Below are 21,591 nucleotides of genomic sequence, written 5' to 3'. Positions count from 1 at the left end.
GGAGCCACAGACAACTCATGGGCGATAGGAGTGTGATGCTGCCACTACCTGGCCTGGCAGCTGATGGATGCGGTGAATCAACAGACAAGAGCACCTGGGGTCTAGTTCCCATTTGGCTCGGGATGATCGTTTGGGAGCAGGGTGGCCATGTAGAATCCATGGGCCATTCTGGTAACTGGGAAATCTTAACACACTTCTCAGCAGCAAGAGTCATGCTCTGCCCTGATCAGGACTTGACCATTCCTTAGCTTCCTGCATCTCTCTGGGTGTTATTTGGTTCTCGGTCCCACTGATGAGTGTTTAGTTCTTGTTCTGTGTCTCAAGGTCAGACTCCTGAAAGAGGTGACCTGTTGGACAGAATGTCCATCACAGATGGCAGATTGATATGGTTTATGACTGGCTGCCCTTGGGTCAGGCACTCAGCTTTGGCCCAGTGAGCAGCGCTCTGGGGCACAGAATTGCATGGCACCAGCATGGACGCTCACACCCTTGGCACAGCTCTGTGGACGTGGCAGGCTTTCTCAGGCTAGTCCTCTTAGTGTACTTCCCTTCCTTAAGCCTCCGTCTTCTCATCCTTAAAATCAAGAACTTGGACCACATGATGCTCACAAGTCCTCCACGTTCTGTGCTGTGTTAGCTATAGGGCAACACCAGCTGCTGTAACAAACAAGCTGGCACTCCACTGGCTTATTACAGCAGACCTTTATTTCTTGCTTATGGACAGTTGGTGTAGAGGACAGCTTCCTCTACATGGTGATTCAGGGACTCAGGCTCTTTCCCATCCCATTCCTTTAGGGCCTTTGAGTCCTAAACCAGCAGGTGCGGGAAGGAGAGGGTAGAAAAAACACACTTGCTTCTTAACTGTCTTAGCCCAGAAGTACCACACATCACTTCTGCTCACATCCCATTGGTAGCCTTGATCCCGTGTTTATTCCTAGACTCCTGGGTGGGCTGGGGAGTATGCCCCCTGCCTGGGCAGGTACTTGCCAGCAACAGCTTCACTTTATGGCAAGGGAGCAGGAATTCCTTGTGGACAGCTAGCCCCGGTTCTGCCACATGGGTGGGGTTCAGTTTTGAACTTGTCTCCAGCCACTTCTCCCAGCAAATTGTCCTGTTTCCAAGGAGAATCTTGAAGCCAGTGGTGCTAGTTTCCTAGTTTATTGCCTTGAGGCAGAGTCCTACTTTATTGCCTGTAATAATTCTTACAGCTAGCCGAAGAGGCCTCAACTCCTGGGCAAAGCTCCATTAGCTCAAGGAGCCAGTGCCCACAGCCAGTGAGAGGCAGCAAGAGTCTTGGAGAGAGGAACTAGGAGGGCAGTTCCTGCTTTTGCATGAGAAAGCATGGGAAGGGCGGTAGAGCAGAAGAGTAGCCAGTAGTGTTCCCAAACAAGGAAGGAGGCCACCCACTTGCTGTCATTTCTCTGGTAAATATTTGACTGGATGTTTGCCTTTCGCTGAGGTTTTATTTTTGGGTTCTGGGCAGAACGTCAGAACATCAGAAGCAGTCATCACCAAGAAGCAAGAGAAGCCCAAAGAACCGCCCAGAGAAGCAGATTGCTCACCAGAGCTGCAGGCAGTGCTTTTCCACCAAGATGCTTTCCTCAAACGCAAGGTGAGTTATCAGGGTCAGGCTTGAGACAAGTCATGCTGGACAACTGTATGTTCCTGGCAACTGTATTCTTCTTTTTTTTTTGGCCGTGCCCTGACCAGGGATTGAACCTGGGCCCCTGCCAGTGACAGCACCGAGTCCTAACCACTGTACCGCCAGGGAGTTCCCCCTTTTTTTTAAATAGAAAAATTTTAATTGATGTATAGTTGAGGTACAGTATTAGTTACAGGTGTACAATGATTCACAGTTTTTAAGTGAATACCCTCCAAATCCATCCATGTTGTTGCAAATGGCAAAATTTTGTTCTTTTTATGGCTGAATAGTATTCTGTTGTACATATGTTCCACATCTTCTTTATCCATTCATCTGTTGACGGACACTTAGGTTGCTTCCGTATCTTAGCTATTATGAATAGTGCTGCTATGAACATTAGGGTGCATGTATCTTTTCAAATAAGTGTTTTTGTTATTTTCTGATATATACCCAGGAGTGGAATTGCTGGGTCACATGGTAGTTCTATTTTTAGTTTTTTGCAAAACCTGGCAACTGTCTTCTTTGCTATGGTGATTCATGGAACCGGGAGGAGGGCATGGTTTACCTAATTTGTAGGCAGCTGGCACGATGGGTCGGTGAATAGATTTCTGTTCATCTTCAGTTTAGAGCCACAGAGTGGAGAGGGAAGAGCGCAGATACAGTGTTAGCAGACCTGGGCTTGAGTCCTGGCTCTGTAGTTTCTAGCAGATCTTAAAGCCTTGGTTTCCTCATCTATTAATCAGGTGTAATAACCCCTGTCCTACCTAACCCACAGCTTTGTGAAGATCATCTGAGAAAAGAGTGTGAAAGGACTTTGAGAGCTGTACAGTCCCATCTAGAAGCGTTCTCACTCAAACATATAAACTTAAACACTTCATTTTAAATGATCCCAGAACTAAAAAGGCTGCTCAAAAATAGAACAAAAATTAGATCCATCACTTTCTGGTGTCATAGTGTTCTTCTCTGTTTAGATTGTCAAAGGATGTTATTGTGGGGATGGAAAAATAATTTTCCCTTCTAGGGAAAGAACCCTTCTAGGTTCTTGACTGAGACACCCCTGTAATAAAAAGATTAACAAGAGAAAAACAAACAAATTTAATAATATGTATGCCTCCTGTATACATGGGAGATACCCAGGAAAATAGAGTAACTCCCCCAAATGGCTGAAGCTGTCACCCTAAATACCATCTTCAGCTAAAGGCAAAAGAAAATGTTGGGGTTGAGGAGTTAGTTATAGGAGGTTATCAGGAAAAGCACTGTAAACAAGGGTAAGGTCATTATGCAGATTTAAATAATTGTTTTCTACATTGATGAGAGTTTCTAGAGATAAGGTCATCTTACCTTGTCTACCTTATCTACCATTCCTGGTACAGTGAGGAAGACACCCTTACAAACAAGAGATTTCCCCCATACATGTACATGTCTCCTACAAAAGCTCCAGTTTTAGAGCTTCCCCTATGTCTGCAGTTTCTTTAAAATAATCCTTATGCTGAAGAGGCATATCTTGGGGTGACAAATTCTTCCCCCCTTCATCCCACCTTTGAAACTTCAAACAAGTTTCACAGTCCAGAAGCTGAGTTGACAAATTGCTCCATATCTCATTGAACCTGTCTCAGTAGTGAGAATAGGTCAGCTTAGTTAAACAGTTGTGTCTCATTTCAGGAGGTGGTCTTACAGGTGTGCTCCCAGAGTTAGGCCTAGATAGTGCCAGTGGTCAGGTATTTATTAAGAGGCATTTCTATGGAAACGGAAGAAAACCAAAGCTTAATGGTTGGAGAAGACTCTAAACCACTTTCTGAGCCCAGGAGGCAGCCAGTCAAGAAGATTTTCTCTGTGTTAGGGTTGAACCATCTTTTGCAGTTTGAGTGTCTCTGATGATGTCATCAGGTGTTCAGTTACACTTTCTGAGTGGCCCACAAAGCAACAGGCACAAGCGATGTCTAAATATGAGCTGTTATGGTGATTTCTCTGAAGTGTATATCAAGCCATTCACATTCAGTTTGCAGGGTTTCAGGGAAAAGGGCAGCTTTTGTTTTTAGTGATTCCAAGTCAAAAAGGTGGGAGAAAATTGGAAACATTAGTTTGGAGATTTGTAGCCGGATATTTGAGGAAACTAGAATTCAGGATCCAGTCCAGTTTACGGGTAGAGAACAAAACCCCAGAGACAATTAACAGAACTAGAATCTTATCTACAAGTGTGTATTATAGTTTCTACTGAAACATAATTTTTCAAAAATCACCCTTATTTCTATCAAAGATAGCCAAATGAAGACTAATTTGTTCACAAAATAGGTCTAGTTTCAATAAACTTGTCCCGATTATTTGTGCAAGCGCAGCAAGAATAGCAGGTGACCATGTAGGGTCTTTTAAATATTCTTTGCTGGCTTTTCATAAGGAATTTCAGATTGAACTTTTTGTTTGTTTGTTTGTTTGTTTTTGTGGTACACGGGCCTCTCACTGTTGTGGCCTCTCCCATTGCGGAGCACGGGCTCCGGATGCGCAGGCTCAGTGGCCATGGCTCACGGGCCCAGCCGCTCCGCGGCATGTGGGATCTTCCCTGACCGGGGCACGAGCCCGTGTCCCCTGCATCGACAGGCGGACTCTCAACCACTGTGCCACCAGGGAAGCCCCAGATTGAACTTTTAAAAGCATCTAGAGGAAAAAAAAAAAAAAAAAAAGCATCTAGAGGTCAGGAAGCCAAGCCAAAGACTTTCCATCAGACTTTGCCTTAATGCTTATAGATGTGAGTTGATTCCTCTCTTCTTGAGGTCCCCCAAGTATCCTGTACCTGCCAGGAAGGGACTTTCCTTACTAACCTGGTAAGACTGTCAGGAACCCTGAAAGCAAGGTACCAGGCTGTTTTTCCAAGGGGATTTATTGACTCTATAAACTCAGCCTTAATTATTTAAAACTGTCTTGTCATATCTGATTCTATGAATCTTCTCAAATCTGACATTCCAACCAAAACTTTGATAATATAACAAATGTTTCCAATTGTGTCCTGTTACAAGAAGAATAGATTCTTATTAACTTATGCAAATAAATATTTTGTCATAAAGAACATTCACTAAGCTTCCAAATTCTGAAGGGATCAGGTAGGGAGAAAAAGTAATTGTTTCATCCTTATTCACAAAGGTACACTTTATCAAATTGCTCTAAGTCATAGGTAGCTTAAGAGAAAAAGTTTCCTTAATATTAAAGAACTTAATCTGGAAAAACAAAACATTAAGGAACCAACAATGTTTCAGACAAAAAGTCATAAAATTATAATCATCATCATCAGTTCGTTCAGTCTGTTATTAATTCTTGTTCTGCTTAAATCCAGTTTTTTCATCAGTTCTGGAGATTCTTACTCAGTTCAGTTTTATGATCTTCAAGTTATCAGAAATCTGTGCTTGCCAGAGTCCTTTCCATGAATCTCCTTGAAGATGAAGCACACTTGCAAACACTTCTGCAAAAGCATCAGAGTAAAACAGTAACTTCTGTAAATGGCAAAGACTTAAAAGTGGCCATGGTTAAAGATCTGATTAGAGTTCATTACAATGCGATTGACAAAGAAATTTGGTTATCTCTGTAACAGACAACGTTCTAGTTATTATTAAGGTAATTACTAGAATTATGACTGATTAACATTATACCAGACATATCAGAATTTTAGGAATTTCATACAATTTCTGGAATGCTTATATACCTATACAAATACAACTTAAAGAAGGCTTAGTATTATGTCTTATTTGACAGTGCTTTCCATATAATTTAACATATCAATAAGCCTCTATCTCTCTGTCTTTAAGGAGAAGAAATCTTTTGAGATGTTCCAGGGGCCCTCTGGAAAATCCCCAAATTACTTCCATGTCAAAAAGACTTTAGTTAGAGTTTGATTTGGCAAAGTTTGTCAAAAATATCAAGAAGTTTGGACACTTGACTAAGAATCACACTATGAAACAATACATAGTTGTCTATTTAACCAAAGTGACAATAAAAGATTTTAAAGGCAAATAGAGATTGTTACACAGTTGTGAGCAAAACTTATCTCTTTTAATATTGAGATGATTCAGTTCTCTTAAATAATCAAAGACCTGATTAAGACAACGTGAAGCACAAGAAATTATTTTGATAAAACACCAAATCTTTGCTTTCTAGGCAGATTACTTAAGAGGTAAAGAAAAACCTTTCACAACTTCTTATCAGGAGAAGACCAATAGTCCAATAGAACTTTGTCCTTTTAACAGATGAAAGAAAATCAAGTTCCAGTTTTATATAAGTACACTATTAAGGCTTATTTTAAATACCCTTATAATAACAATTCAGATTCAGCCAGCTTGATTACACAACGTAAAATTCTCTTTCTCTCCCCCTTCAACTTTCTATATACATTTAGTTTATCCTTTATTTTCCACCTTCCCATTCTGAAATAACCAGCTTTACTTTAGGACAAAATCACTTTCATTTCCTTCAACAGAAATACATCTGCATACATCATATCTTTTCTTAGGTAAAAATATATCTTACTTTTCTTGCATACAGAGTTGTTTCCCATATTATTTCTGGTAGCTTTAATTACATATATTAATTAGAATTCTTAACCCTTAGCAACCTTAACTTCTGGTGAAAACTAAGAAGTGAGCAATTGTGAACTCTTATACCAGAATTCCGTAGACTGGCAAATTTATGAATACATTTCGTAATTTTGAAGCATACACTTTTTCATAGTACAATCTTTCAATGTGGCACAAAATACATTTACTAATAAACCCAAATATCTTTAGTTTCTCTGTAATAAGAAGAGTCAGTAAACCTGTGTTCAGTAATTAATGTTTCACTGTTTCATCTTATTTGGAAATGACCTAGATATTCAATGAGATTCCATTATTTAACTTAGCTTAGCAAAACTTTAAGGTTTCAAGTTACCAAAAAGATTTTGGTAGCTATTTTTAATTAGAATACCATACACATATTTATTGCTGAAAAGTTCACCTGAAAACTCTTATCCCATTTACCTCTATCTACATCACTTCTTCCCAACAATTATGTTTAGACTATTCACAAAAATCTAATGAGACATTAGACAAAGTCAGCCATCATCCCAAGCTATTTTCCTTGCTGACCAGTTTTGCAACAGAGATAACGTTATCTATGTATTTATGAGAGTTTTAGAATACCCAATCCTTACAAACACGTGTCCTTCAACCCACATAAATAGAGCTCTTTATACATTAATTTCGACAATACCATGTGGAGGTAGAGAGATATCACATCTCTACAACATACATGTATAAACATACATAAACATACAGACAGATGCAAACAAGACCTTATAACTGTTGTTCTAAAATTTTAGCCATGAGACACATACAATAATACAAAACTCACTAGCTTATAAAAGAACAGTTGGATTCAAACTTTGTTTTGGCAGTTGTCACCTGCTCAGATGGCTAAAGCTTTTTACTAAGATTTGTGGGAGGACATTTAAGATTTTTCATTAGTCTGATTTCCACATAGTTCCTTCTCTTCTGCTTCTGATGAGAAACTTCTCCCTAAAGTTTGCTTTTCAAAGAATGGTTCTTAGGTCCCAGAGAAGATGAATGTAGAAAATCTACATCAAGAAGGCACAGAGAAAGTACTCAAGTTTTCTCCAAGGAGCTTTGGGGTATATTTGCCTATTATTAGAGGTCTAGAGTAATTACTATTTAAAATTGTCCTTCTTTTTCTTAAGTGCAGTACAACTCTGTTTCTGAAATCCCAATATCTACAAGCATTTTAAGATGAAAAGGGGAGATTTGGGGATTGATAAGGCTAGGTGGACTTTGAATTGTTTCTAGAGCCACATTTCTGGTTTTGTAGCGATTTGCAAGACAAAGACAATTGTTTTCTATTTCAGAGAATTGGGTTGTAACCTGAATATCAAGAGACTGACCCACCCATCCAACTAAATTTGCTGCTTTGTATAAGGGTGATTTCCTATTGAGATGGAGATAAAAAGGTTTCTACGTTAGAGAGTTTCAGGGTTTAATAGACTGAAAAAGCCTAAGGTGTTTTAAACAAAGGCCTCATTTCTGAGTGCATATTCAACCTTGGACCAATTCACCTTAGGGGGGAAAGACTCTACGGTTGCTCTGTCAGCATCTGAGTATCAGCCTCTATCGAACCATTTCCAAGTCATTTGTAGGAGGGCCTGGGAGAGATTCTGGCTGTCTGATTCCTCTGTGAGGGGTTTTTTCCCCAGGGGCCCGCCTGGCTTGTCTGCTAACTTGTCTGCTAACTAATAATCATGCGTGGGAAGAATACCCCTTAACAGCCAATCTAGGTCTCTGTGAGTGGGGTTGTGAATGGTCACTGATCTTTCCAACTCCTCTCTTAGTTTGGTAGGATCTTCTGAAAGTAGAGGTAAAAGGGCTTTGTAATTGAAAAGATCTGCGTTTACTTCACCTCTCTAAAGCTTTATCCTTGAAGTTGGAATAATAGTCCGTGCTGCATAGGTTGTAAAAAGACTGAGATAATAACTGTAGAGACCATACATAGCCCAGTGTCCAGCATGTGATAAACGTTCAATGAACGTTATCATTCAATGAACGATAGCTATTATTATTTTACTAAGTGAAAATAAATGAAAATGAATGTTGGTTTACTGGACAGTTAAGAATGGTAGGGAGCAGAAAATGGGCTTTTGTCTTCTTCAATCACCAATTTTTTGCATGGTAACTCTGTCTGAAGTTGTCAGATAGGCGTGAAAACATTCTCATACACTCCCTCCGAAAGGAGTGTACCTACCAGGTGCAGATCATTCCGCTCAGTACAGCAAGCTCAAAATGAATGGGCAAGGTCAAAAGGAAAATAAACAGAGATCTGGACACACAGAAGAGAAAACAGAGAGACCCTGGGAGAAGATGGAATAAAGACAGGCCAGACACAAAAGGTCAATCAATATCTCTTCTTAAAATTAGCACCCGTGGGGACTTCCCTGGCAGTCCAGTGGTTAAGACTCCACCCTTCCAATGCAGGGGGCGCGGGTTGGATCCCTGGTCCGGGAACTGAGATCCCACATGCCGAGCGGTGCAAAAAAAAAAAAAAAAATTAGCACTTGTATTTGAGTCCCACTGTGGACAAGTGACAGGCTCCCTCTGACCCGTGCTCTCTGATGATCCAGTGAGACCTTGGGATGAGAGTGCTTTATAAACTGTAAAGCACTGTTATTTCCTGCAGTGCCCTGCTCAGAACAGGGGAAGATCTCGCAGCCCCTCTGCCCTGTTCCCAACTTGACTGAGCTGATTCTGTCTCTCTGAGTCAGTTAACCAGGTGGTGGTGGAGCCAAGGCACCCAGCCAGGGTGTCCAGCTCTTTGGTACTGTGGCTCCTGTGTCTCTCCGTAACACCAGTGTCCGCCCCCCCCTCCCCCGGGAGGCGCCCCAGGGTCTGCTGGGGGCCGGGCTGCTGCTTGGAATCCTCCACTCCCACCTCGTGGAATAGCGTCTGTGGGGGGGAGTTGTAGGGAAGGTGGAAGCAGGCCTGAGAACCAGCAAGCATGGTGCTTCCCAGTTAACAAATCACCATTCATACCCATTCTCTAATGATCTAGGGAAGTAGATCACATCCATTCTACAGATGAAGCAACCAAGGCTTCAGGAGGAGAAATGATTTATCCCAGGTCGCAAGGTCTCTGACTCCAAATCCCAGACTTTCCCTCTGGGCAGATCTGAGGACCCACATGGGCATGAAAACCCACCTATACACACTGTCTGGTGGAGGTTACCAACCAGAGCCGAGAATTCCTACCTGTAAAGCAAGGTCCAAATGGATGGGAGTAGTCAAGGCAAAGAAGCAGAAAACAGATTTGGACACACAGAGAAGACAGAGGCCCTGGGGGAAAAATGGAATCAAAAAAGGGTATCAATGTGTGTTTTATTATGGAACTTCCCCTGATTCTCAGAGTCACTGAAAGTGACAGACAGGGACAAACCAATAGGCAATAAGAGAGAGAAGCACAGAAAGACACATGGAACTTTCTGGGAAGGGTGTCAGAGGCAAGCCTGTGGGGGATGGAGGAGCTGGGAGGAAAACAGAAGGGACGGTCAGCAAGGCGGCAGCCTGTGTGGGTTTTGTGATAGTCGTGGACTTTATTTTATTTTAAAAATTTAAACTTTTTATTATGGATGTGTACATATTTATACAAGAGAAGAGAGAATAATATAAAGAACCCCCTATTCCCATCACCCAACTCCAACAATTGTCAACACATGGGCAGTTCCCTGGACACCCCTGCCCACTCCCCCTCCTCAGACAGCCTATCATTTCCTCATGGATTTCATCTTGAGAGGGAGTTTGCTTTCCCCCACACCATTCTTTTTTTTTTTTTTCCCCCCACACCATTCTTAAAGTTGTGCGTACACCAATGACCTGCACACACATCCACTCTCAAACCTTCACAAGCCCCCGCAATTCTCATGTGTTTGTGCCGAAAGAACTCACACTGCCCTGCCCATAGGAACAGAAAAATTCATTCAAGAGTCACGGAGGATGACAGCTATCAGTTACTTATGTGGTCATCCACGTTGCCAGGGTTCAAGTCCTGGCTCCACTGCTCACTGGCTGGGTGAGCTTGGACGAGTTTCCTCATTTTCTGGAGCCTCAGTTTTCTCATCTGTGAAATGGGGTGATGATAGTACCTCTCACAGGCCTGTTGTGAAGCTGAAATTAGTTAATAAAAGCATAACCCTTAAGGTATGGCTTGGTGCACAGTAGGCCCTTGAGAAACATTAGCTTTCCATCCATCCATTTAGGAAACGTTAGTGGGCACCTGCTGTTGCCACGTTGGGCCAGGAGCTGTGCACATGAGAAGAATGAGGAAGGTCCCTGCCCCCTAGTATCTCCCCATCCAGTGGGGGACACAGACGCAAGAAAAGACTTTTCCACACAGTGGGCTGGCTGCTGTGACTGTGGGCTGAGTCCCAAGCAGTCCAACCTTCTCAATTTACAAGTGACCAAACAGACCACGGGCCCCCCTGAGCCCAAGGAGCCACAGCACTTAGCAGCAGAGCTGGGTGGCCTCGGAATGGTTTCTCCTGGCCAGCCACCTTTATGTGAGAGCCTCAGGGGAAGCTGGTGGCTCTGGAGGACAGCGGGGCCAGTCTGGGCAAGGGTGCTCTGGGCCCCCCTGCCTGCAGTGTGGAGCAGGACACTGGTCACAGGGCCAGGTATGTGCAGCGCTCTGGCTACTGGTTAACCAGGTGAAGGACTTCAGTCCACTGTGTGGTCAGGGGCCCAGGGCAGGGGAGTCCCGGATACCCCCTCACCTAGCAGGAGGCCAGGGATGCCAGGCCAGCTGCCCATGACGTGCACTGGATTGGGGCTGGGGAGGCGCTCAGTCTGGAGACGGCTGACCCCAGATGCTCCAGGGACAGAGGAGCAGATGGGATCTGGCATCTGAGGAGGTAGAAACAGCCAGTGAGAGTCCCCTTTCAACCCAATGAAAGAAAATCCTTTTCTTTGGTCCAAAAGCAGGGAATGGATGGGAAAGTTCAATACTGACTGAGCACTGGCCTCTCATTGTATCTAATCCTCACGGCAGCCTGTAAGGGAGTATTAGATCCATTTTCAGGATGAGAAGAGTAAGGCCCAGAGAGGGGCAGGGCCCCTCTACGGGCACACAGCTGATTGCTGGAGTGGGGCTCACTCCCAGGTCCAGCACTTTTCCCTCTGGGCCCCCTTACTCGATGAGATGGAAGGGGCGACTTGGAGGATTCCCACCACTGGAGGTGCCCAGATGAGGCTTCGTGGCTGCCCATGTGTGGGGGGCTGGAGGCAGGTCCTGGGGGCATTCAAACCACCATGGCCTTGGGTTCCAGAGCCTTTGAGTGACCAGGCAGGAGTCTGTGAGTCCGTGGCCAAGGGTGGACTGGAGTGTCTCACATCACGGGTGTGGACAGGGTGCAGCTCAGCCATGTGCTTGCCCAGCACTCAGTGTACACAGACGTTTCCCTCTCTCCCGCCCACCTTCCTCCCCTTCCTTTTCCCCTCTTCACTCATTCATTCAGCACTTGCTTGGATTTGTTATGTACCTTGTCCCTAGTCAGAAGCTGGGGGTGGGGTGGGGTGGAGGATGGTAGGAGTTCAAAGTGGAATGAAGCATGTTTCTTGCTTATGAAAAGCCCAGTCTGAAAGTGAGAGATTAAGCATGAAAAATGCACCTGTAGCAGGAAGCAGAAGTGATGAGCACCAGAGAGCACCGCAGGCTAAGTCTGGGGGAGGGTGGAGTGTCCTTTCCAGGTGACTCCGGCCTCAGGGGGGTGAACAAAGAGGCTGGTGCAACAGTTCCAGACAAGTGATAGGGCCTGAGCTAAAGAGTTTGCAAATGACCTTACCTGCTGTCTATCCATCAGAACAAGGCCTGGTATTCGGGAACCCTGCAGTGCAAAGACCAATACTTGCTGAAGGTGTCAGGAGTCAGAGGCCTTCAGGGGTGCACAGCCCCTACCCTAGCAGTCACCTCATAGTCAAGTCTTTTTTTTCCAAACAGCTGGTTGACACCCATTCGCGGGTTGTAAAATTAATTTCGTGTTTACGGCCAGCATTTTACAAAATGGGATGGAAAAGAACAAAATGAATAGAATTGAATTGAATTAAAGTTACCAGAGATCATATTAATGGTATTGTTTTATGAAAATTTGTTTTGCACACATGTATCCGAACTGGGTCATGGCTATAATGTATATTTGACTTGTAGTCAAAAAACTTAAAAACACTGATCTGGTCCAACCCCCTCATTTTGCAGAGCTTTGGGAGAAGAGGGTAGGGTGGGGCACTGGTCCGCTCCTGTGTTCTCTCTACTAAACTTGTCTTTCTCCTAAAGCATAGTTTATATTGACATAGGTCTCCAAACTCAGCCATCCTCATTATTCCTGACCACTCCCAGAACCAGTGTCCCATCTGCCCAGTGGTGTGCCAGGAAATATGTAGTAACTGGCTCCCTGAAAAAAGTATGCATATACGTACATAAGGTCAATATAAATTGTACTGTTAGAATAGATTATCACACAAAATTTACAAATAATAAAATATACAATGATCTTTCTTGCAGATTGCACAGAGCCAATTAAATCTCAAAGAATGCTTTCATTGATTTTTGCCAAATTCTTGTGTCTGTAGCCAACCTGCCATTGACCCGTGAGGTTATTTTCCACATGAATGTTGGTTGATACTTTTATTGACATTAATGAGTAACACAGATGTGAAACAATGGAGACAAGGTATATATAAGTCAGAACTTCACTCATTTGTCAATGTCAGTTGCCAGAAACTATTTTTTCGATGAATGGGATAAGAGTTTTAAATTCTAGAAGAATATTTCCTCTTTTTCTTTTTTCTTTTGCTATTCACAATGTAATGGCTACAAACATATGTTTAAATTTAATCTGCCTTGTTAACATTTTCTCTGTCACTTTCTAGACAGTCTGCAGAACAGTAAATCAAAGCCTGATTTGTAGTGTTCACCCATTTCCCTGGTATAAATTCTCCCAGCATGGCTAATTTCAAGCTAACAACATGATGTTGCTGACATGGAGATGTGAAGAGAGGCACGGTAGTGGCACCGACCATAACATAGAGTTTTCATGGTGCAGGTATAACAGATGTAAATAACCTCTAGAGAATAAATCATAGCAAAACGTAGCAAAATAATTAGGAAGTGATGGGTTTTGAGGCTTTACTACCTTCCTTTTAAATAACTTATTTAATTATACATTTATATAATTTAATTTTTACCAATGGTGGTGTTTAACAACCGGCTTGCAAAATTCCTGATAATGTGACAGTTCCAAGCTGGTACAAGCCAGCCTGAGCACACTATTACATCTACCTCCGACCCCAAGGCAGGACTGTGGAGAGGCTGTGTGTTAGAGGATTGACGGGATTCACAAAGGCAGGCCAGGGCTGGCCCAGAGTCAGACACCCCAGCACACAGGCTACTGCATTGCTGGAGGCATCACATGGACGGGCACGTGTGCGCGCACACGCGCGCACACACACACACACACACACACACACACACACACACTGCACATACCTCTCCCTCCTTCCCAACCCTTCTCTGCACTCAGAAGTGGGAACCAGGTCAGGGTCCCGCTCACTGAGCCCCTTGAGCTGGACCTGGAGTAGTCCTGGGCTTCGTGATGTTTTCTGCCCACTGGCCCTCTCTGGGCCTCAGCTTCCTGAGGGAAGTTCCCTTGGAATTTAACAGACATGCCCTTATCCTGTCTGTGCCAGGTGCTGGGCTGGACTTGGGATCAGAGATGAGTCAGCCATAGCCCGGAAGGTCAGAGAATGCTAGGAGCTCCAAGGGGCCACATGAGCCAGCAGCGGGGGCTGGGAGGATGGTGACATGCAGGGGTGCCTGGCTCCCAGCCTCACCTCCTCCTGGGCAAGTTAGGTAACCTCTCCTGGCTTCAGTTCCTCATTATGAAAAGGAGGTAATACAATCTACCTCACAAGATTCTTGTAAAGATTAAATAAGGTAATATAAAATAGCAGGATTCCTAGGACATAGTGACACACAATAAAGTGACATTAATCAATAAAAGTTATTATCATATGTTTAACTTATGACTATAATTTATTTTATTTATTTATTTTTGGCTGAGTTGGGTCTTCATTGCTGTGCGCAGGCTTTCTCTGGTTGCGGTGAGCAGGGGCTACTCTTCATTGCAGTGGCTTCTTTTGTTGCGGAGCACGGGCTCTAGGAGCCTGGGTTTCAGGAGTTGTGGCACGCGGGCTCTGGAGCGCAGGCTTAGTTGCTCCGCAGCATGTGGGATCTTCCCAGACCAGGGCTCAAACACGTGTCCCCTGCATTGGCAGGTGAATTCTTAACCACTGCGCCACCAGGGAAGCCCTAACTTGTGACTATAGAGTGATAATGTTAGGACCAAAGGAATCAGGACTGCAGGAGCACAGAGACGCCCCACCAAGGCCATCAGGCAATCAGCGTGGGGTGTTGGGGAAAGGAGTTGGGAACGCAGACGACCCTTGCTCTAGATGCACCAGCTGTGTGTCCTTGCTCGTTTCACCCTCATAGCTTTTTATTTTCAATATTTTTTAAATAATGAAAGATTTGTAATTTATACCCTATCACAGAACAAATCTTGCATGTTTTCACTTTATGCTGATTCCTGGGCAACTTCCCTTCAGATGGTGTTTTATTGCTTTGGCATAAAGTCCAGTCTTTTCCCTGTTTACAAAAGCAAGCCATTCATTCATTCGACATGTGTTTATTACTGCCTATTTTGTGTCAAGCACTGTTCGAAGCAGCTATCAAGCAATGCATCTGTGTACTACCCTTGGGAAATTCAAGAAAATCTTTAAAAAAAAGTAGAATGAATGCAAATCTTACAACCCAGAGGTGACCACTCTTCACAACTTGGGATCATATTGTTTTATAATTTTTTTTTTTCACTTAACAGTGTATCATAAACACAGTTCCAAGCTATCATCAGTGGAAATCGGATTTCCTACATTTGGGGGTACTGTTTGGCTGCTGCCCTGCAAAAGCTGTTTACCCCTCAACAGATCTGCCCCTCAAGCCCTGGACCCACTAGGAAGCAGTATGAGTCTCAGAGACCAAGAAGGGGCTCTCAGTGGCCTTCTAACTTGGATTGACTCCAGTGCCTGCTTCATCTATTCACTGCTGGAGTGAAAGCATAGCTTTCATCTATTCACTGCTGGAGTGAAAGCATAGCTACACTCTCTACTGTCCCTGAGCTCACCTGTTTCTAGCTGCTACCAGACTAACTCTCAGCTCTGCCCTCCAAGCAAAAGACCGGCTCAGCAGTGAATTGGTGTAGGCAGAGTCACCCTGATGAACGAGTTCTGTGGGTCTGTATATCCTAATGTTAGAAATTGCCTTTCTTTATTAAAAGAATTCCATTTCCTTTATTGATTAAATGAAGAAATCAAGTTTAGTCCAATTCCATTTTTGCTTGAAACTACAGGTTATAAACACACATAATTATGGAAGGAGAAAGGGCTTTTAGTTACTACTTTACACGTTTGTAAGTATTTTGAATGTTTTACGATGAACATATATTACATTTAAAATGTTATACACACATATGAGGGAGGGAGGGGGGCAGGAAGAGTGAGAATCTTAGCTTTCTAGTACCTGAATTCAGGCACCTCTCTGATTATTTCCATAGTGTATATTTTTTAGAAGTAGAATTCCTAGAAGTGGAATTGCTGTATTTAAAGGTTCTTGGTGTATATTGCAAAGTTAATCCTCAGAATGGTTATACCTCCTTACACTTCTGATTACCAGCAAATGAATACCAACTTGTCTTAGCCTTCACTAATGCTGGCCATTTTTGGCACCAGGGACCGGTTTCATGGAAGACAGTTTTTCCACGGAAGCGGGGTGGTGGCGGGGTGGGGGGCGGGAGGGCGCGGTGGGGGCTGGGGGGCCAGGGGGAAGGCGGTGGGGGGGAGGGGGGAGGCGGGGGATGGTTCAGGCGGTAATGCGAGCGATGGGGAGCGATGTGGAGCTGCAGATGAAGCTTTGCCCGCTCACCCGCTGCTCACCTGCTGTGCGGCCCGGGTTTGTAACAGGCTGTGGACCAGCACCGGTCCATGCTTGGGGCTTGGGGACCCCTGCTGGGTGGTGGTGTTAATAATTCCCACTTTAATAGATAAGACAGCATTTCATCTTAATTTCTCCTTTTATTACTAGTTGAAATTCTAAAAATGTATTGAATATTTTTATTTCTTCTTTGTTGGTGGCTTAATATTCTTTGGACAGTTTTGTTCTTGTGGTGTTTCAATTGTAGTCTTTATTTCATTTTTTTCTCTTCCTGTGTTTGCTGGAGTGATTGAATTTTCATTCCTTCATACACACTTCTTAATACATTGATTTACTTTCTGTTTATATCCTTCTAGTAGCTAACTGTGGATTTTTAGCATACCTACTTAGAATTATATTTTACTTATAAAGCCCAGAAAGAGAAAGCAGGTTTCTACATCATCTTTCTAAACATGACAAGAACTTGGTCATCATTTCACTTCCCTTTGTATCTACACCTGTTCCTACCCACCTCTCCCTTCTTCCATGTGGGGTATCATCTGGTATTTCAACTCCAAATTGGCATTTCAAACATTTTATTTCACAATAATTACCTAGATATTTAACAATACATTTTCCTAATTTCTCTGTTTGTTATTCCTCTTAAATTCTTCCCCTTCCTCCTAGATTTACTTGAGAATTTCCTCCAATATTTCTTTCAATGAAGGTCTTTCTGAGTCTTTGTGTTTCTAAAAATGTATGTATATATGTGTATATATTTAAAGTCCTGTACTCAGGAGTAATGGGAAGTTTTGCTAATTATTTTCTGTGGCTTTTTGCACCCTTCTACTTCCTCCTAGGTTCATTCTTCTTGTAGAGAATTTCCTCTACTCCTTATCTCAGAGAGGTTCTGTATTAACTTCATTTCCTTAGGGCTCCTCTATCTGTTGAATTTTTGGCTCCCTTTGGTGGTGTAATCTTTCCTCATGTGTGATGTTTCTGGGTTGGGTGCTTGTCCTTGTGCTGGAGCTTCCACTGGGATATTTGTTTGGGGGTGGGTGGCAGCTGCTGCCACAGCTAGTACTAAGGCGTGCTTTCAGTGCAGCAGGATGGAGGTAGGATGTACCGCTCGATGGGGTACCTCAGCAGCTGATCTACATCCAAAGCACCCGGTCCTTCCCAGGTGCCACCTGTGATCTGGAGCACTGCCTTTCTCTCTGTGACCCATGTATACTACTCCCAGAGAGGTTAACCCCATTGCCTCTGGTCGGTCAGCAGGGTGGGAGGACTCTTGGGTCTCTGTGAGACCCCAACTCATCATTCTGTGGTCTGTCGGCAACCCCCGCCTGCATCAGCCTCTTGCATATGAGTGTAGAGCACTTTTCTGTGGTCACAGCCTGTAGCCGTGCTGGCTGATGTTTTTTCTCTTCGATCTAGTCCTAACTGCTCTCCATCATTCAGCATCTTCTAGTAGTTTCTGTGTCCCTGATAGATTCCCTTCTTGTTTTCAAATATGGCTATTTTTTTTCTTTCTTAAAAAAAATTCTTTCTGCTATTTTGAGGGTTTTTGTAGAACAAGGAGACTGACGTATGTGCTCAGTTTACTTTCCTAAAAACGGAATTCTAAATTTTATAGTTCTATCACATTTCCAACAGCATGAGTCACCCTCATCTCCCCCCACCACTTCTAAGTTGTCTTATTCCTATGTTTAGACATCACCGTGGAGTACTGGAACTTTAAAAACTTTCAGGGAAGTATGCCATGCTCACGGATTCCCAGAGGAATGCTCTTCCCTGAGACTTCTGGGAAAAGTGGGAGCTGACCGGGAAGGAAGCCCGAGGGATGGCCAGATGGATGCTGCAGGAGTGAGGCACAGAGTGAGCAAGGATCTGGAGGGTGAGCGTTTGCTGAGGTGGTGCAGTGCAAGTCAGAGCAGTGATAGTGAAGTGTGGCGGGAGCCCAGAAGGGAGCAGGTCCCTTTCAAAGAGAGACCAGGAAACTACTGTCATGTGTTTCACACACGAGACCCCAGCAGCCTTGTCCTGCAGACTCTGAGGTCTGGAGAGGACAGAGTCCACAGTCTGTCGTCCAGATGACCACTGTCCTGCCCCAATAGCCCAGCAGTGAATCAGAGTGAGCAGATGCTTCTTGACCTCTGGCTACGAAAAACCATGTCCGAAGACTGGTTTCCTGTGAAGTTACTGAAGCTTAAGTCTCAGGGGCCCTCACTTGCACAGGACCCTACCAAGGCTCTAGGAGGGTGGGAGGCACCTTGGTTAAGTGTTTACATGGTGATATGTTTTCCTTAAAATATGAAAAGATAAGATATTTTTGTAGTTTTATTTGAAAAGAACATCCAAATAATATAAGCTTTGGGTGCCAAGGAACCTGAATCTGTCCATGACTATGTCATCAAGAAAAGAAGGAGTTAAAAAAAAAAAGAAAAGAAAAGAAGGAGTTAGATCCAGTTAGTAGTGCAGTTGTATAGATAATTAAGCTGGAGAAAGAGATATGAAAGAAGATAATCCACTTAGTGAAGACACATCACAGGTGAGTGGCACTGACTCAGAAACGGAAGTTAAAAAAGATCAGATGGGGCTTCCCTGGTGGTGCAGTGGTTGAGAGTCCGCCTGCCGATGCAGGGGACACGGGTTCGTGCCCCGGTCTGAGAAGATCCCACATGCCGCGGAGTGGCTTAGGCCTGTGAGCCATGGCCGCTGAGCCTGCGCGTCCGGAGCCTGTGCTCCGCAACGGGAGAGGCCACAACAGTGAGAGGCCTGTGTACCGGAAAAAAAAAAAAAAGATCAGATGATCTCAGTGGGCTACAAGCCAAATTCCTGACAGTGATGCTCAAGGCTGAAGGGTCAATGCCTGCAGCAGTGACTGATGATGTGAATGTGTGTTTCGGTTGTTTTTCAGGACCAGGCAGCTAAATGGCACTTGTGCCAGCTCGGTGGACATGGAGCTCTTCCTCCATTACTCCCTCATCCCATCAGTAAGTGAAGGCAGGGGAGGGTGGATGAGGGAAGAGAAGGGGAGCTGGGGTGCTCCCATATACAGTCTCCCAAAGGGATCTGAATAGGTCGGCAGAGACTTGCTCTCTTACATTATGCACTAAAAACACAGGCAGAAGAAGGCTTTGAAGGTCCCAAGAGTCAGGGGCACTGACTTTTAGGGGAGTCAGAAAAGGCTTTTCTGAGGAAGCAGTGCTGGAGCTGAGGTCTGTTGGAAGACGTAATGAAGAACATTTCAGGCAGAGGGGAGAGCACGTGCAAAGGCTCCGTGGCGGGCGGGAGCATGGAGAGTGTGAGGAGCTGAGAAGGCTGGCGTGGCTGGAGTGGGGAATTGGAGGTGGAGGTGTCTGGGGAGGTGGGCAGGGCCAGGCCGTGTATGAAGGAGTTTTGTCTTTGTTCTAAATACAGTGGGAAGTAGTGGAGTGTTTCTGGCCCAAGGATGGTGTGATCAGATTTATGGGTTGAAATGATCTGTCTGTTTGCAAGTGGGGATCAGGTTGGAGGCAGGTAAGAGAGGAGGCAGGAAGGCCAGTTAGGAGATGGTTGCAGGGGTCCAGGTGAGGTGATTTTACATCATCCTAGATGATGGTGGTCACCTCCAGATGTTCAAGGGGTGAAAGCAGTAGAACCGGGTAATGGGTTGGATAGAGAGATGAGGGAGAGGGAGAGGTTGAGGATGACTCTTGGGTTTGTAATTTGCACAGCTGGAAGGATGGTGGTATCTGTCATTCACTTGTTAAGGAAAATTAGAGGGCATCCAAGTTTGTTGTGGATGAAGGAACAGGGCAGGGAGGAAAATCAAGAGTTCCATTTAAGACATACTGAATTTGAGAAGCCTTCAACACATCAAAAAGAAATGCCAACTATGTAGTTGAACATATGATTCTGGACCACAGCTGGGCTGGAGATTCAAGTTTGTGAGTCTTCTGTGTATTTGGTGGCCATTGAAAGTGTGGACATGGATGGGGTCACTGAGGAAGAGAGGATGGGGGAGTAAGATGAGTGGTCCTTGGACTGAACCATGAGGAGCTTCACATCTGGTGGTTGGGTAAAGAATGATCCAGCAAAGGAGACTGAGAATTAGAAGAAAACCAGAAAAGTGTGGCTGATAGAAGCATAGGGAAGAGAGTATTTCTGAGAGGAGGAAGAGGTCAACACTGAATGCTGCTGTGAGGCCAAGCAGATTTGGGCTTAATGTTTACATTTGGATTGAGCAACAAGGTGGTAATTAGTGACTTTGGCCAGAACTGCTTCCGTGGAGTATGGGAGTAGAAGCCATGTTAGGGGGTCGAAGAGCAAGTGAGAGGTGAGGAAATGGAGACAGCAAGTGTAGATAATTCTCAGGAATTTTCTAGTAAAAGAAGAAAAGGGGCATCAAGTATAGGAGAATATGACTGAATCCACAGGAATAAAAAGCAAAGGATTTGCAACCTGAAAGTTATTACCCATTTTTTACGGATGAGGCCACTGAGGTTCAGAGAAGTTAAGTCTCCCTCCCAGCCAGTGTGTGGGACAGACTGTATTTGAACCCATGTCTGTTCAGAGCAACACAAAGGAAAGCTCAGTACAAAACATTCTGGAAGCTCAACGGTGCGTGCAGCCAGCTCTCCAAGTGTGGAATTTGAGTCCTAGACGTTCTGAGTGCTTTGCTCACCCACACACTCTCCTCCAGTGAGGGCACCGAGGGGCTGAGGATGAATGTTCCCTCTGACAGACCCTTCTTCTCTTTCTATAGCTTTTCATCATTTTGGTCTTGTCCCTTCTCCAAAGACGAGAGCACCATAGACAGAGAGATGACGCTTCTTACCTCCTGGGAAACCGCTTCAGAATGATCATGTGAGTTGAGCCAAGGTCCATCACTACAGCTTGGGGTACTCTGTGTTTGGGACCAACACCATTTGTAAGACTAGGCTAACCACCAGTTACCTCCCTACCCACCTCTACCCCGCCGTGGACAGCTCTGCCCCTCCCTGCCCCAATCCACCCAAGGCCCAGAGAGTTCAGAATTGGCTTCCAAGCTACTGCGCCCTCAGCACCCAGGGCTGCCCAGAAGTGCTTAAAACAACTCGAAGAGGCTCAGCTCACTATGGGAAAGGCCTTCCCACACTCAGCACCATGGCTACCCCGAGAAGCAGGGGGGAGAGAGTTCCCTGTCACTGGTGGCAGCAAGCCTCCTTGTTGGGATGGAGGCATGAGACACGCCCCAGGAGAGCCCGCTGGACCAGGGAGCTTTCAGGGCCTTTCCCACTCTGCCATTCTGAATCTCTGCTCCCCTCCTCACATTTTTCCTTGAGTTCTAATTGTTCATCTCTCTGCCTCATCACCCTCTAATTACTACTAATGATGATGATGCAATTAGCATTTGTTGCATACTGACTCTGGCCCAGGTACTGAACCAT

The 21,591-nt window shown here is 44.5% G+C and overlaps 1 protein-coding gene across 2 annotated transcripts in view; it reads left to right on the top strand.

Annotated features, from left to right (window-relative positions):
- Positions 1 to 21,591, top strand: part of LOC137227666 (stimulated by retinoic acid gene 6 protein-like) — a 72,689-nt gene that overhangs the window by 18,743 nt on the left and 32,355 nt on the right. For both annotated transcript variants that reach the window (XR_010944948.1, XM_067743887.1), the window contains exons 2-4: positions 1,484 to 1,612; positions 19,098 to 19,173; positions 20,928 to 21,028. Coding sequence is in view for 1 of the 2 variants with exons in the window: in XM_067743887.1 (XP_067599988.1) it covers positions 1,484 to 1,612; positions 19,098 to 19,173; positions 20,928 to 21,028 (306 nt within the window). In the remaining variant the exon portion in view is untranslated. The remainder of the gene's footprint in view (positions 1 to 1,483; positions 1,613 to 19,097; positions 19,174 to 20,927; positions 21,029 to 21,591) is intronic.

The sequence above is a fragment of the Pseudorca crassidens genome, chromosome 7 (genome assembly GCF_039906515.1).
Source record: "Pseudorca crassidens isolate mPseCra1 chromosome 7, mPseCra1.hap1, whole genome shotgun sequence".
NCBI classification, from domain to species: Eukaryota; Metazoa; Chordata; class Mammalia; order Artiodactyla; family Delphinidae; genus Pseudorca; species Pseudorca crassidens.
Note: the sequence above shows the minus strand (reverse complement) of the source record. Positions and strands in the feature narration are given on the sequence as shown.